The sequence below is a fragment of the Manis pentadactyla genome, chromosome 11 (genome assembly GCF_030020395.1).
Source record: "Manis pentadactyla isolate mManPen7 chromosome 11, mManPen7.hap1, whole genome shotgun sequence".
Taxonomy (NCBI): Eukaryota; Metazoa; Chordata; class Mammalia; order Pholidota; family Manidae; genus Manis; species Manis pentadactyla.
This window is the reverse complement of record NC_080029.1, coordinates 37,034,302-37,046,923: the sequence shown is the minus strand read 5'-3', so window position 1 is coordinate 37,046,923 and position 12,622 is coordinate 37,034,302. Positions and strand designations below refer to the sequence as shown.

General features: G+C 40.5%; 1 protein-coding gene across 14 annotated transcripts in view; it reads left to right on the top strand.

The window, feature by feature from the left end:
- SYNE2 (spectrin repeat containing nuclear envelope protein 2) overlaps positions 1-12,622 on the top strand; it is a 319,309-nt gene that overhangs the window by 216,250 nt on the left and 90,437 nt on the right. For 11 of the 14 annotated variants that reach the window (XM_036906082.2, XM_057488386.1, XM_036906080.2 and 8 more), the window contains 3 exons: positions 332-442; positions 7,394-7,624; positions 10,891-11,073. In XM_036906082.2, coding sequence (XP_036761977.2) covers positions 332-442; positions 7,394-7,624; positions 10,891-11,073 — 525 coding nt within the window. Of the gene's footprint in view, positions 1-331; positions 443-3,945; positions 4,063-7,393; positions 7,625-10,890; positions 11,074-12,622 lie in introns of all 14 variants that reach the window. The other 3 variants (XM_036906091.2, XM_057488385.1, XM_036906084.2) reach the window with 3 other exon arrangements.

Sequence of the window (12,622 nt, the reverse complement as noted above, 5' to 3'; positions counted from 1 at the left end):
ATTCCCACCAGCAGTGTAGGAGGGTTCCCCCTTCTCCGCATCCTCACCTTTGTTTTTCCTTGTCTTTTGGATGTTGTCCATCCTAACTGGTGTGAGGTGATACCTCATTCTGACTCCCCACTTTTAAGAATATTTTTTAGGCTTCAAGTAGAACATGCACATTTGGAGACATAGGATTTAGTTAGCCTGAGAAAGAGTTGAAAAATAGGGCGAGGTGGAATGAAGGCTAGTTATACTGCCTGGTGAGCTGAATTTTGAATAAAAGAGTTATGGATGCTGGTTATGATGGTAGGAAATCACTTCCCACTGCTAATCAATTGATAACTGTTAGAATGGAGACAAGAAAGCAGAGCCATCTTCCGGGTCTTGGTCTTTATTTTGGAAGAATGAGAAAGACTTGGAGGAAGATAAAGAATCCTCATCTTCTGGGACAATCATTCAGGTAATACTGGGCATATCCCCTTAGATGGGTGGGCGGGAGATGGAGGGTAAGGGATAGTAGGTCAATGAAAATTTTTTGTTTGAAAAAATGCATCAGGAGGGAACCTTCTTGGTTTGGAAACTATTAAAAGTGTCTCATCCACACCTTTGAATAAATGCAAAGAGAGCTAATACTTGCTTATTTGCATTTCTTTTGTGAACTCAGCGATAATGGAGCATTTTTCTGAGGAAAACCCCATATGCGAAAATCCAAACTGACAAAACATAACTAAAAGGAGCACTTTAAACATTTACCATAGTGTTTTAAAGCATTTAACATGCCTCTTTTGGGGAGTACGTGGGAAGGAGCCCCATAACTCTTTTGAACAAAGTAGTTTATATGATAAATGAAATTAGCCGTTTTTGTTCCTTATGACCTACTAAATCTCCAATCTCTCCCAAGTAGAGGGCAATTGGCCACACTTTCGCAAATCATTATAAGCTGATGTGAAAATGATGTTTTCCCTTGCTCCTGAAACATCTCTGCATCATTAAGAACCCATACTCCTCCCTATTCCTGCTCCCAGGCCAGTCTAGTCACTAATCATTGGAATGGGGCTCTGCCTGTCTTCTCGTCTCCATCTGGGGTCTCTGCCTCTGGACGGGTTCCTTTCTTTATGTGGGAAGTATTGTTTTCCCCACCCCTGTGGCCCCACCCCTCCTAACAAACCGACTGTCCCAGAGCCCAGACTGTCCCTTCAGAACCTGCTTTGCATTCCTGGAATGCCCTTCTGTGCATAAATGCCTGTAGACTTCCTACCTATCCACAAAGGCCCATCTCAACTAGCCTCCTCCACGATACCCCTGTCTATTTCCCTTTGTTTTCTGATAGCATTCAGAAATCCTCATTATGACTATGCATCCACCTGACACAACTTCACGAATGGCAAGAACTTGACCATCTACATTGTTCTATTCTGTACTGGGCTCACTAAGGTACTTTAAGCCATTGAATTTCTTGATCCCGTTTCCCAGGTCAATTACTGTGTTTTCTCTCATTATGACTAAATGTCCTTAACTTGGTGCTCCACACCCTTGGCCCCTTCTGTAATCAGGATTTTGCCCCTGGTTATACTTAAACTGCGATTGACCCCTGGAACTCAGTTCAGTGCCCTTATATTAATCCTAATTCTTACTGACTTCTCCAGCATTAGACACCACGATGACCTCTTCCTTCTTGAAATGTAATGTTCCTTTGATTTTCTTGATTCTGCACTGTCCTGTCTCATCTACCTGTGACCCCTCCTCCACTTCTTGTCTTGCTCCATTTCTGTGAGGGCAGGCACTCCCCCAGTTTTCCGTCCTCTTCTCTCTTCTCTGTTTTCTCCCATGTCAATTTCCTCTCCTCCCATGGGTTTGGTCTTCACTTCTATGCCAGTGATTCCCAATTCAAATTGCTAGCCTTTTTCCTTAAATTTGTTGCACATTTCTAGCTTGCTGATAGATTTCCTTTTGGATATATTTTCTTCATCTCAAACCCATTTTACCAACTTATCTTCAAAGCTGTGTTCTCCTGATTTCTCCGGCTCTGTTAATGGCACCACCATCGTGGGGCAGTTGGGGTTCCATTGGCCAGGATTCTCATTGGACTTAAACCACCTGATGATGTAACTGGCCTGAAACTGGAAGCTAGGCCTCTGCTTCCACACCCTAGGCAATAAGCTATTATTGCGCTATATAGAGAGCTCAGCCCAGTGCTCTGGGCGGAGGCAGAGAAGCTAGTGCTCGACCTACCACCAGGAGAGCAAGCCGGGTAATAAACCCTTTCACCCCAAGAACATTTCTACTGTCATTTCTTTGGTCACACTGAATCCATAGCGAACTTGCCCAGTGCTAAAACCCATTGGCAAGACAACCATTTTCCAAGTCTAAGACAAACTTCAGAGTAGATGCCGTGTTTGTCCTACCTTTCATATCCAATCAGTGGTCAAGTGATGCCCATTATCCTTTATATCCTTCTCATGTTTTTGCCATCATCCTATTTCAGGCAATTGTTACTTCTTCCCTGGATATTTGAAGTAGCCTTTTAATTGGGTTTCCAGCCTCCAGTTATTTTGCCTAATACATCTTATGATGACAAAATAGGTAACATCAAGCTTCAGTCTTCTAAGGATTCTGCTTATCTATTGAATAAAATGCAAACTTTTGCATTTTAGCCTGGCATTCCAGACTTTCATGATCCTGACCTGCCTTTCCAACTTACCTAAGCTTTACCTTCAGTTCTTGGTTCATACCTTTCTAACAGCAGTTACTATTTTCAGTACAAGGAGCTGAAAAGTAAGTAACATTTTGTTAGGAATTGCTAGATGCTTTTTATATTTCATCTTGTTTAATAATTACAAAAACATGAGTGAGGTATATTATATTCCCATTTTAAGGATGAAGTAAGTGAGGCTCAGAGTCTGGGTTAATTTGTCCACAGTCATGCAACCTGTTAAGTAGAGCAATCGGGATTGGTTGATTGCAATACCCATACTTTCCCCACCACACCATGTTAATTATTTGTGTGTATGTCATTTACAATTGTTAAACTTGGTTAAAACTGGTTTGGCTGGATCACAGTATATGTCCATTTAAAATGTGACACAGTTATCAAACTGCCTTATAGAAAGACTGAATTTTATTCTTCCAGGAATGCATGAAAGTGCCTCTTTCCTGATCCTAAGCTGATACTAGTCATTTTCAGTCTTAGCCAAACTTAACCAGTGGTTTAAGTTTAAGTTGCAGTTATATTCTAAGAATTTTGCATGTCTTTTTAGGTACTTACTGGCTTTTGTATTCTTTTATGAATTACTTATTCATGCCATTTGACTCTTTTTCTACATAGGGGGTGATGTTTCCCTATCGACTGTAAGAGTAATTAATAGATTCAGAAAATCAGCACTTTGTAAGCTGTTATCCCAGTCTGTTATATCTCTTTTAACTTAGTTATGGAGTCTTTGTGGTGCACATTATTCTATTTTTTGTGTTCTTGATACTAACATTCTTTTCCTTTACTGTCATACTTTATTCAAGAATTTTTGTGGAATAACTTTGGCATTTAAGTATTAGATACAATTAGAATTCATTGTTGGGAGTCTAACAAAGATTTAGTTATTTCTCATGAAGTAGTTCCCAAATTACTCAGGTCATCTTTTCTCACATTATTTGAAATTTCCTTTTATCATATAATCTCACTTAGTTTTAATTCTCAGAATAATCCACTTAGGTACCTAATTCTCTGGTTTCCTTATGTATTCCTTATTCACCAGAGAGCTTTGGAGAGTTTAAGTCTTTCAAATAAAGACAACCCTGAGGAAGTTGATCTGTCCCCTCCCCCATGAACACAATTATTTTCTAAGTGTATCTGACATCTCTGGAAATTTTTGCAAGCAGGCTGTTTGTAAAGTGAGCAGGCATGGGAAGAATGATTTGTGCGGTGGCAAAGCGGGAACTTTCCTGGGCCTCTGATTCGTTCCTTCACAGGAGGCAGCTGGGAGAGTGAGCACAAGTGACAGTTCCAGGGCACAAGTCCTGGCACCAGACTCACTAAACACTGAGCAAGGCCCAGACTTCTCCCTGAGTTCCAACCAAACAGAAGAGGTAGGTCCCAGTCAGTAACAAACCACTTTCCAGACATGTGCTCCAGCACTTGGAGATGACAAGCTTTCTGTGTTTTGCAAAACTTTGTATTTCGAGCCAAGAGTTCTTTGTGAACATTAACATCTTCCTATGTGCTGTCAAGCTGTACAACTGGAAGATGTGCCCTCAGGCACAGAATGTAAATGTGACAGATCGATTTAAGATCTTTTACTCACCATTTGTCATGATGAACTGGTCTTTTATTACCAACTACTTGGGTGATGAAGTGGAGAGTTATTATTGATTAACTCCCTTTTATGTAAGGGGCATTTATATTTGCTTTTTAAACCTGAGATTAAATAAGGTAGGTTAATACCATAAGTTTACAAATGAGGGAATCAAAATTCAGGAAGTAAAAGTACAGCTGATAAATGGAGGAGTAAGGAGTCCAATCCAGAATATTCCAGATTGCCTTCCTAATATGAATATTTAGTATTGAAAGATGTGAAACCAAGATAATTTTGGCCTCATAAGAGGTCACCACCACACCTTCCCAGCGCTACATCCAGTATCTGTGCAGGTGCTGTTGGGTACTGCACTTCACGGGGCAGTTTTGTATTTTATAAATAGTCAGGGTGTGGGTAGATGCACATGTTTGTAGAGTGAACTAAAATACTAGGTAAACTTAAAATTGGTATTTTTGGCATGGAATATCGCTGTAGCCAGAAAATGGGCTTGTGTTTTACCTGGATTCTGTTACTTAATCAGTGATATACTGATGCAGAAATCAAGCAGTACAACATTCACTAACTGAGAGGTTAACTTGGATACCAGAGGATTGACTAAATTATGTCAAGAATGTAGACCTGTAGACTCCAGGGCATAATGAAAGGATTGAATCCTGGTTCTACTTACTAGTCATATCGCTGTGAGCATGTTGAATAACTGCCGTATGCCTCAGTTTTCTCATCTGTACACTGGAAATAATAATGTGCTTAATGGTGTAAAATAATGAGATGGTCGTACCACAGCACAGTAGCTCTGAGCCCGATAAAGGATTAAGTGTTATTAATCTCCAGTTATGCTGTAGAGATGGCATAATTCTGTTTAATGAGGAATATTACGGTTAATACTTTTTAGCCAGCCCCCCAAAATATATAGTCATAAATTATTCATTTAAATATCCCCAAATTCTAAAAGCAGAAGTTATCATTTAGAGAAGATACTGAGCAGAGGTGCTTCTATGGACTCAGAATTAAAAGATCACAGAGCTGTGTGACCTTGGGCAGATAACTGATGCCTGGGCCTGAGCTGCTCAGAAACAATGTGGTGAAATGGAAGGTGTGTGAACTGACTAAACATTAAATGCCCTTGGGTATCTCAGACTGTAAAAAGAGGGGGTGAACTTAACTACTGGCAGGTTCCCTAGGCCACCTTCAGCTATGAAGTTCTGTGGTTGCAAATCTTTTTTCCTTCTACCTTTGGATTATTTTCAGGCTCAAATAACTAGCAAATAAAGACCAGATTATTTTTCCAGCTCCTTGTTTCCTCATTAATTCAGGGAGTTAGTGAGAAAGCGAAGAAACTCAATATTGTCATTAAAAAAATTTGTGTGGCATATGATAGGTGCTCAAATAATGTTTTTGAATAAATAAGGCAGATGGTAAATCTGTTATTAAAGATTAATTAACTAATACGGACAGATTATGTCAGCTGACAAGAGAGTCCCAAAATCTTTGCCAGAGTTACAGCAACATCTGTTGTAGAAAACTAGAAAACAATCAGATGAGTAGAAATTGGTGTCTGGCAGTGAAAACACAACCATTGCTCTTTTTAGAAAATCAAATTTAAAAAAGAAAATTGAAACCAGGTGAATCTAAGTATAGACCAGACTGCGTATGAGCTGCAGACAAAACACAAGGGAAGTCTTCCTAAGAAAATGATTCTTGAAGAAAATACTGATGAAGTAAGGGGAGAAATAGCATTTTGGCAGAAAAGGGCAAACACGTGGAAGTTAGTAGATGGTCAGTGGAAACAAGTACAACTCAGACACTTCTGCTGAGCCAGCTTTTATAATACTCGTCAATGTGTGTGAAAGTGAGTGGTATTTTCATGCCCTGCATGGTTATTTATAAAAAAACATTTTGTGTGTGTGTATTTCTGTTGCTGTATGTTTAAACAAAACACCACAGACATTATAAAATGTGCATTTGAGTTGAGTTACAGATACATTTGTGAGCAACTCTCATTAGAAGTTTGTCACTTGGCCCAAATGATACTTTATTAGATGCTAATGTGAAGTTAGGAAAGCCTTATATAGAAAACATCATATTTCATCATAATAAAATATTTATTGAGATTAGTAATTTTGTAGAGTAAAACAAATTCTTTTACTAAAGTAATTTCTCTAGAAGGGTTGATAGACTCTTAAAATATTCTGGAAAAGACTGGGGGAAGTGTGTGTGTGTGTATATATATATATATTTATTTATTTATTTATTTATTTATAAAATCATCTTTTTCTTCCAAATTGAAAATATATATTAAATAATTACTAGAATACCTTTATTTGGTACCTGAGAGAAATTCTTCTATTTTGGTAAGCAACCCACTTTCAATATAAAGAGAACATATCACATGTTTTTTTGTATTATACTATAGCCATCTAGTGCTTAACTCAACAGTATTTGAGTATCTAGAATGTGAAAATTAGTTTTAGGGATTCTTTCTGAAAAATAGGGGGGAAAGTTTCCAGATTTCCCCACTGAAGCTCATTGCTTGACTTGTATACTACTTTTAATAGGGAGAAGTTTAGATGAGTAATAGCATGTATGTTAGATTATAAATTTTTTTTTTCTAACTACTTGAGAAAGATGGTAAGTTAAAAGCATGTCATGTATTTCCTTGTATCCCAGCTGGTGTGTGAAGATCTTGTTTCTCTGTTTGAAGAGTGCACGGCAGTGCAAGCATTGCTTAATCATGTGTCATGCAACTTTAAACACTGGCCAACTCCCTGAAATGTTTCAGACACACCCACCCACATGCACACCCTCTCACTCACACTTACCTGTCTCCTGGGGGCTGCCGCTTAATGAAGTGCCAGCCCGTTTGCGTCCTCTGTGCCCAAGAACACTACCTGTGTACATGCAGATCAGCTGCTTTGGAAACCTGGGGCTTAAGGTCACATGACTGTTGCTATGAGTGTGGAGGTGCATTTTTCTTTCTTTCTTCTGCCCTTCCTATTTTTTTTTCTTTTAACTGGGGAAATGCTGCAAATTCACATATCTTTGCATATCTGAAAACTTTGGACTCCTGGATTTTTACTGCTGGATTATCTTTGGATTTATCTTAGGGTGCCACACCTCCTATCAAGGCTACAGCTGTGGGCTTTTCTGACGAGCAAGGAGCTTTTGAGGGCACAGTGGAGAAACCTAGGCCTGAGCCTGCAGAAGTCCTCCATGTCTGCAAGACCCAGGTTGCTGAGCTGGAGCTGTGGTTGCACCAAGCCAACGTGGCATTCGAGCCGGAAACACTAAACTGGGACATGCAGCAGGTGGTGGAACAGCAGCTGGTAGGGTGCCAGGTAAGGCCAGTGGGTCGGAGTTCATGGCTTGCCTCTTCACCAATCACCTTCCAAGACTGGGTAATTTTCTTAAAGCAACAGTGTGTTTCTTCATGTTCCTCTGACTACATTTATCTTGGTCTCCACTTTTTGCTCTCAGGATAATTCTTTGAACTTATGTAAGCAGAGTACCTGGGGAGACAGTAATGGATAAGAGCTCAGAATCTAGAGTCCAAACCCAGCTCTATCATATTAACTGTGGATTGAAGACATGACCTTTTACCTCATTTTCCTCATGGGAGGTTATCTCATAGGACTTAATTTGAGGACTAAATGAGATGAGGTTTATAAGCCAGTGTCTATTGTATGAAAGTATATAAAAAATATTCAGTAAATGTAACTTCTTTATTGGTAATAGTAAGCTCTTTGAATTTCATCAGAAATGAAACTGAATATCCTGATTGCATAAAAGGGTTTTGGTGTCATTTTACCAGGAATGTCCCTACTCTTGCTTGGGAGGGGCAGGAGTAGAAACTTCCTTGCCTTTAGCCACTTTGAGTAACTTTGCTGGCTCAGCCCGAAGGTTGGGATCTTTGTGTCCCTCCAGGGAGGCGCTGAATGATGACACTGCAGCCTCATTATTGGTTGTCACAACAGCTGAGGCTCCTTTCCCAGTGGCGCTGAGACCAGCCTTCTGGTGTCTCTGCCTGTTTGGCTCATTTGTATGCTGCAAGGGATGAGGACATCCTCTCAGAGTCTGGTCCAGCCACTATAACCCTTTATGGGGTTAGGGGTAGCCCACCCATGGTCCAAGGCTGGTACTCTTCCCCTATTCCCATACAGGCCTGTGGTCTTGCAACACCCAGTGCCTGCAGGTGGGGACCCGGGCAGGTTGGCTGACCTTCCCCAGGCAGCTCAGCGCCTCTGACCCCAGAAATCAGCTCTGATGGGATGGTTTTGTTCATGTGCTGGCACTACTGCCAGGCCCGGCTGATAGGCACAGGAGAGTCTGGGAAAGACAGAGTGTACTACAGGGTGGAGCAGCCTGCACTACACCAAACCTGTAGCTTTCCAAGTGTTGAGTCTCAGCCGCCTCAAGCTGTGCAGGATTGATTTGCTCACTGACTGACCTCATGCCAATTCCTCGATTATCACTGGAATCCCATTCTCCTGCCACTTGTTGTGAGTGAGTTTAAGGATTTGGGGGCTGTTCAAGGGAAAGACACGACCAGAAAGAGGTGGTAACACATAACGCACAGTGAACTGACTTAGGCAGAGTTGTGGTGGGATCTTGGACAGGACAGTCCCTTGCAGCAGGAGACCTTCTAGAGGCTGCGGCTTGGAACAGGGTTGAGGCCGCACCAGAAGAGGAATAAGGCACAGGAACTCCAGGAGAGCAGGCAGTACGGATGCACCAGTGTAGCTGGGTGATGTCAGAGCTCCAAAGGGCAGCAGAGGCTGGGTGTGTCCGAACCCCCAGTTTGCTTCAACCGTGGCTGACAGATGTGGGGTCCAATTTTGAGTTGGGCACCAGTGAGATCTGACCTAATGTGTCCTGGCCTGCTGTGAAAAAATAAACGACAAAGCAGCATATACAGGGGCCGTCTTTGACTCATTTATGTAACACCATGGCACATACAGTTTAATACTGAAACATAAACAAATGTCTTAAAAATGCTGAGTTCCCAGTGGGAAAATGCCCAAAGGACAGGAGCAAACATGAGTCAAGAAAAAATTATATTTAGTAATTTAATATTTGAGAAGAACTGTTGAGCCTTGATTATTAATGTCATGTGAATCAAAACAGCTGTTGTTTGTTCCTACATTACATTGGCAAAAATGATGTCACCGTGGAAAACTCTGGAGAAATAGATCCATTAGCATCTCATGGTTCAATGTTGTGGGAGGTCAACCATCAGCATAGAAAGTACCCATCTTATTTGAGCTGACATACCATTACTTTAAATTTATCCTCTGAAAATAATTCAAAAAGGAGAAAAATATTTATGGTAGCATTGATTACAAAAGTGAAGAACTAGAAACAGCTTAAAGGCTGCACAATAGGGAAGCTAAGTGCATCATAGAGTATCTACTTGAAACTATGAAAATGGGAATCGTGAAACATACCTATGTAGGAAAAGTATATATATATAAATAGCTAAGTTTTTAAAAGGAGCACAGAGTTATAGTACATTTTGTTTATGGCCACTCCAAAAATGTATGAGAGTATATTGTTTAAGCTGTCTTAAGACTGTAGGGATACAAGTAGTTTGCTTGATGGAGGAGTTATAAGGTACATTATTTGAAAATTTATTTTAAGGGTAGAGTTTTCCTTAAGTTTCTCTCAAAGAACTGAACTTGTTCCTGGTCACGCACTGAGTTTTTAGCACAAATGATCTCAGTACCGGGACGTGAGTTGGATTGCTGTTGCTGCACTTAACGTGCCAAGCCAGTTGGCACATCTTTTGGGCTTCTGAGCCCCAGGACAGGGCAAACTTGGTCTGTGAGGAAGAATACAGTGGTGACTTTCTGGGAAACTTATTTTATCCAGCAGATTCATTTTTAGACGCATGTGAGCTGGCCAGCTGTATCAATGACTAAGTATTTTAGGTTCCAAATTATTTCTTCTGAGGTGGTGTTGATATTTTGGAAGCTTGCTTGGCTTGAGAAAGAGAAGGAAAAGAGCCAGGGAAAGAATTTTCAGAGTTGTCTGAAATTCTTTTTTTTAATTACTACCCAATGCTTGGATTGTAACAGAAAAATATTGGGAAGGTGGTGGGAAAATAGCATAGACGATGTATCAAGCACTGGCCAAAGTACATGGATTTAACTCACTCTTCAGAGAGGCCCTAAGTTCTGTTATTCCCCTTTTACAGGTGCCTAGAGGCAGACTGAAGCAAAGTAAGGTGCCCAGGTTTACCTAGTCACTCAGTGGCAGGGCTGGGTTTTGAACCTAAGTAGTCTAGTTCTAGCGTCTGTGTTCTTGACCATTGTGCTATACTAGACACCGTTAGCCATGTGTGATAGGGTCACTTCAGATTATTTTAGAGAGTGACGCGTGTGGTTTGGGATTGGTTAGGTTGCAGCCCCTCCCCTGGCCCCTTACCCCTGGCACCCCCAGGGAAAAGCACAGGAATTATATGAAAGTTGTTCTTTTTTCCTGATGGTTTTCATTTGAAACCTGCCTTTCAGGGACTTCTTACACTTACAGTGAATCTGACTTAATGTGGGGCATAATACTTCCTCAAGACCAAAATTTTGAATAACCAAATAATTTTATTTCCTAGGCTATGCTGACAGAGATTGAGCACAAGGTTGCCTCTCTGTTAGAGAATTGCAAAGATCAGGGCCTGGGAGAAAGTGGAGACACTCAACATGAGGCTGAAGCACTTTCCTTGAAACTAAAAACTGTGAAATGCAATTTGGAGAAAGTCCAGGTGATGCTTCAGGAAAAATACAGTGAGGACCAGGTAAAATACGGCCATGTATAGACATATATGTAGATGGATATTTATGGTAGACCATCAGGAAGTGGCTCTGGGTGGAGATGATCAAACAACTGGAGGAATTATACTAAGAAAGAAAAAATCACGCCTTTTAAAACTGAACGGGGTGGTTGAGCCCTCTCTTGTTACTGCTTTGATTTTGCTGGTGGTTTTCCTGGGTGGGTGTTGGTTTGATTTGCTTAGGTTGACTGTCCTTGCCAGTAATGAGGTCTGATGTAAGCCTTCTTTATAAAGGAAGGCTGTATTTTAAAGGAATTTTGTGACTCCTATTGCCCAGAAAACAAAGCTTTTATAGATAAGATTAAAATCTGACATCAAAAGCATAAAACCCCCATGAAAACTATAAGATACTCTTAAGAGAAATTAAAGAGGACACTAACAAATGGAAACTCATCTCATGCTCTTGGCTAGGAAGAATTAATACCGTCAAAATGGCCATCCTGCCCAAAGCAATATACAGATTTGATGCAATCCCTTTCAAATTACCAACAGCATTCTTCAATGAACTGGAACAAATAGTTCAAAAATTCATATGGAACCACCAAAGACCCCGAATAGCCAAACCAATCCTGAGAAGAAAGAATAAAGTAGGGGGGATCTCACTCCCCAACTTCAAGCTCTGTTACAAAGCCACAGTAATAAAGACAATTTGGTACTGACACAAGAACAGACCCACAGACCAGTGGAACAGAATAGAGACTCCAGACATCAACCCAAACATATATGATCAATTAATATATGATAAAGGAGCTATGGACATACAATGAGGAAATGACAGTCTCTTCAACAGATGGTGCTGGCAAAACTGGACAGCTACATGTAAGAGAATGAAACTGGATCACTGTCAAACCCCATACACAAAAGTAAATTTGAAATGGATCAAAGACCTGAATGTAAGTCATGAAGCCATAAAACTCTTAGAAAAAACATAGGCAAAAATCTCTTGGACATAAACATGAGTGACTTCTTCATGAACATATCTCCCCAGGCAAGGGAAACAAAAGCAAAAATGAACAAGTGGGACTTCATCAAGCTGAAAAGCTGTACAGCAAAGGACACCATCAATAGAACAAAAAGGTACCTTACAGTATGGGAGAATATATTCATAAATGACAGATCCGACGAAGGGTTGACATCCAAAATATATAAAGAGCTCATGCACCTCAACAAACAAAAAGCAAATAATCCAATTAAAAAATGGCCAGAGGAGCTGAACAGACAGCTCTCCAAAGAAGAAATTCAGATGGCCAACAGACACATGAAAAGATGCTCCACATCGCTTGTCATCAGAGAAATGCAAATTAAAACCACAATGAGATATCACCTCACACCAGTAAGAATCGCCACCATCCAAAAGACAAACAACACGTGTTGGCGAGGTTGTGGAGAAAGGGGAACCCTCCTACACTGCTGGTGGGAATGTAAATTAGTTCAACCACTGTGGAAAGCAGTATGGAGATTCCTCAGAAAGCTCAAAATAGAAATACCATTTGACCCAGGAATTCCACTTCTA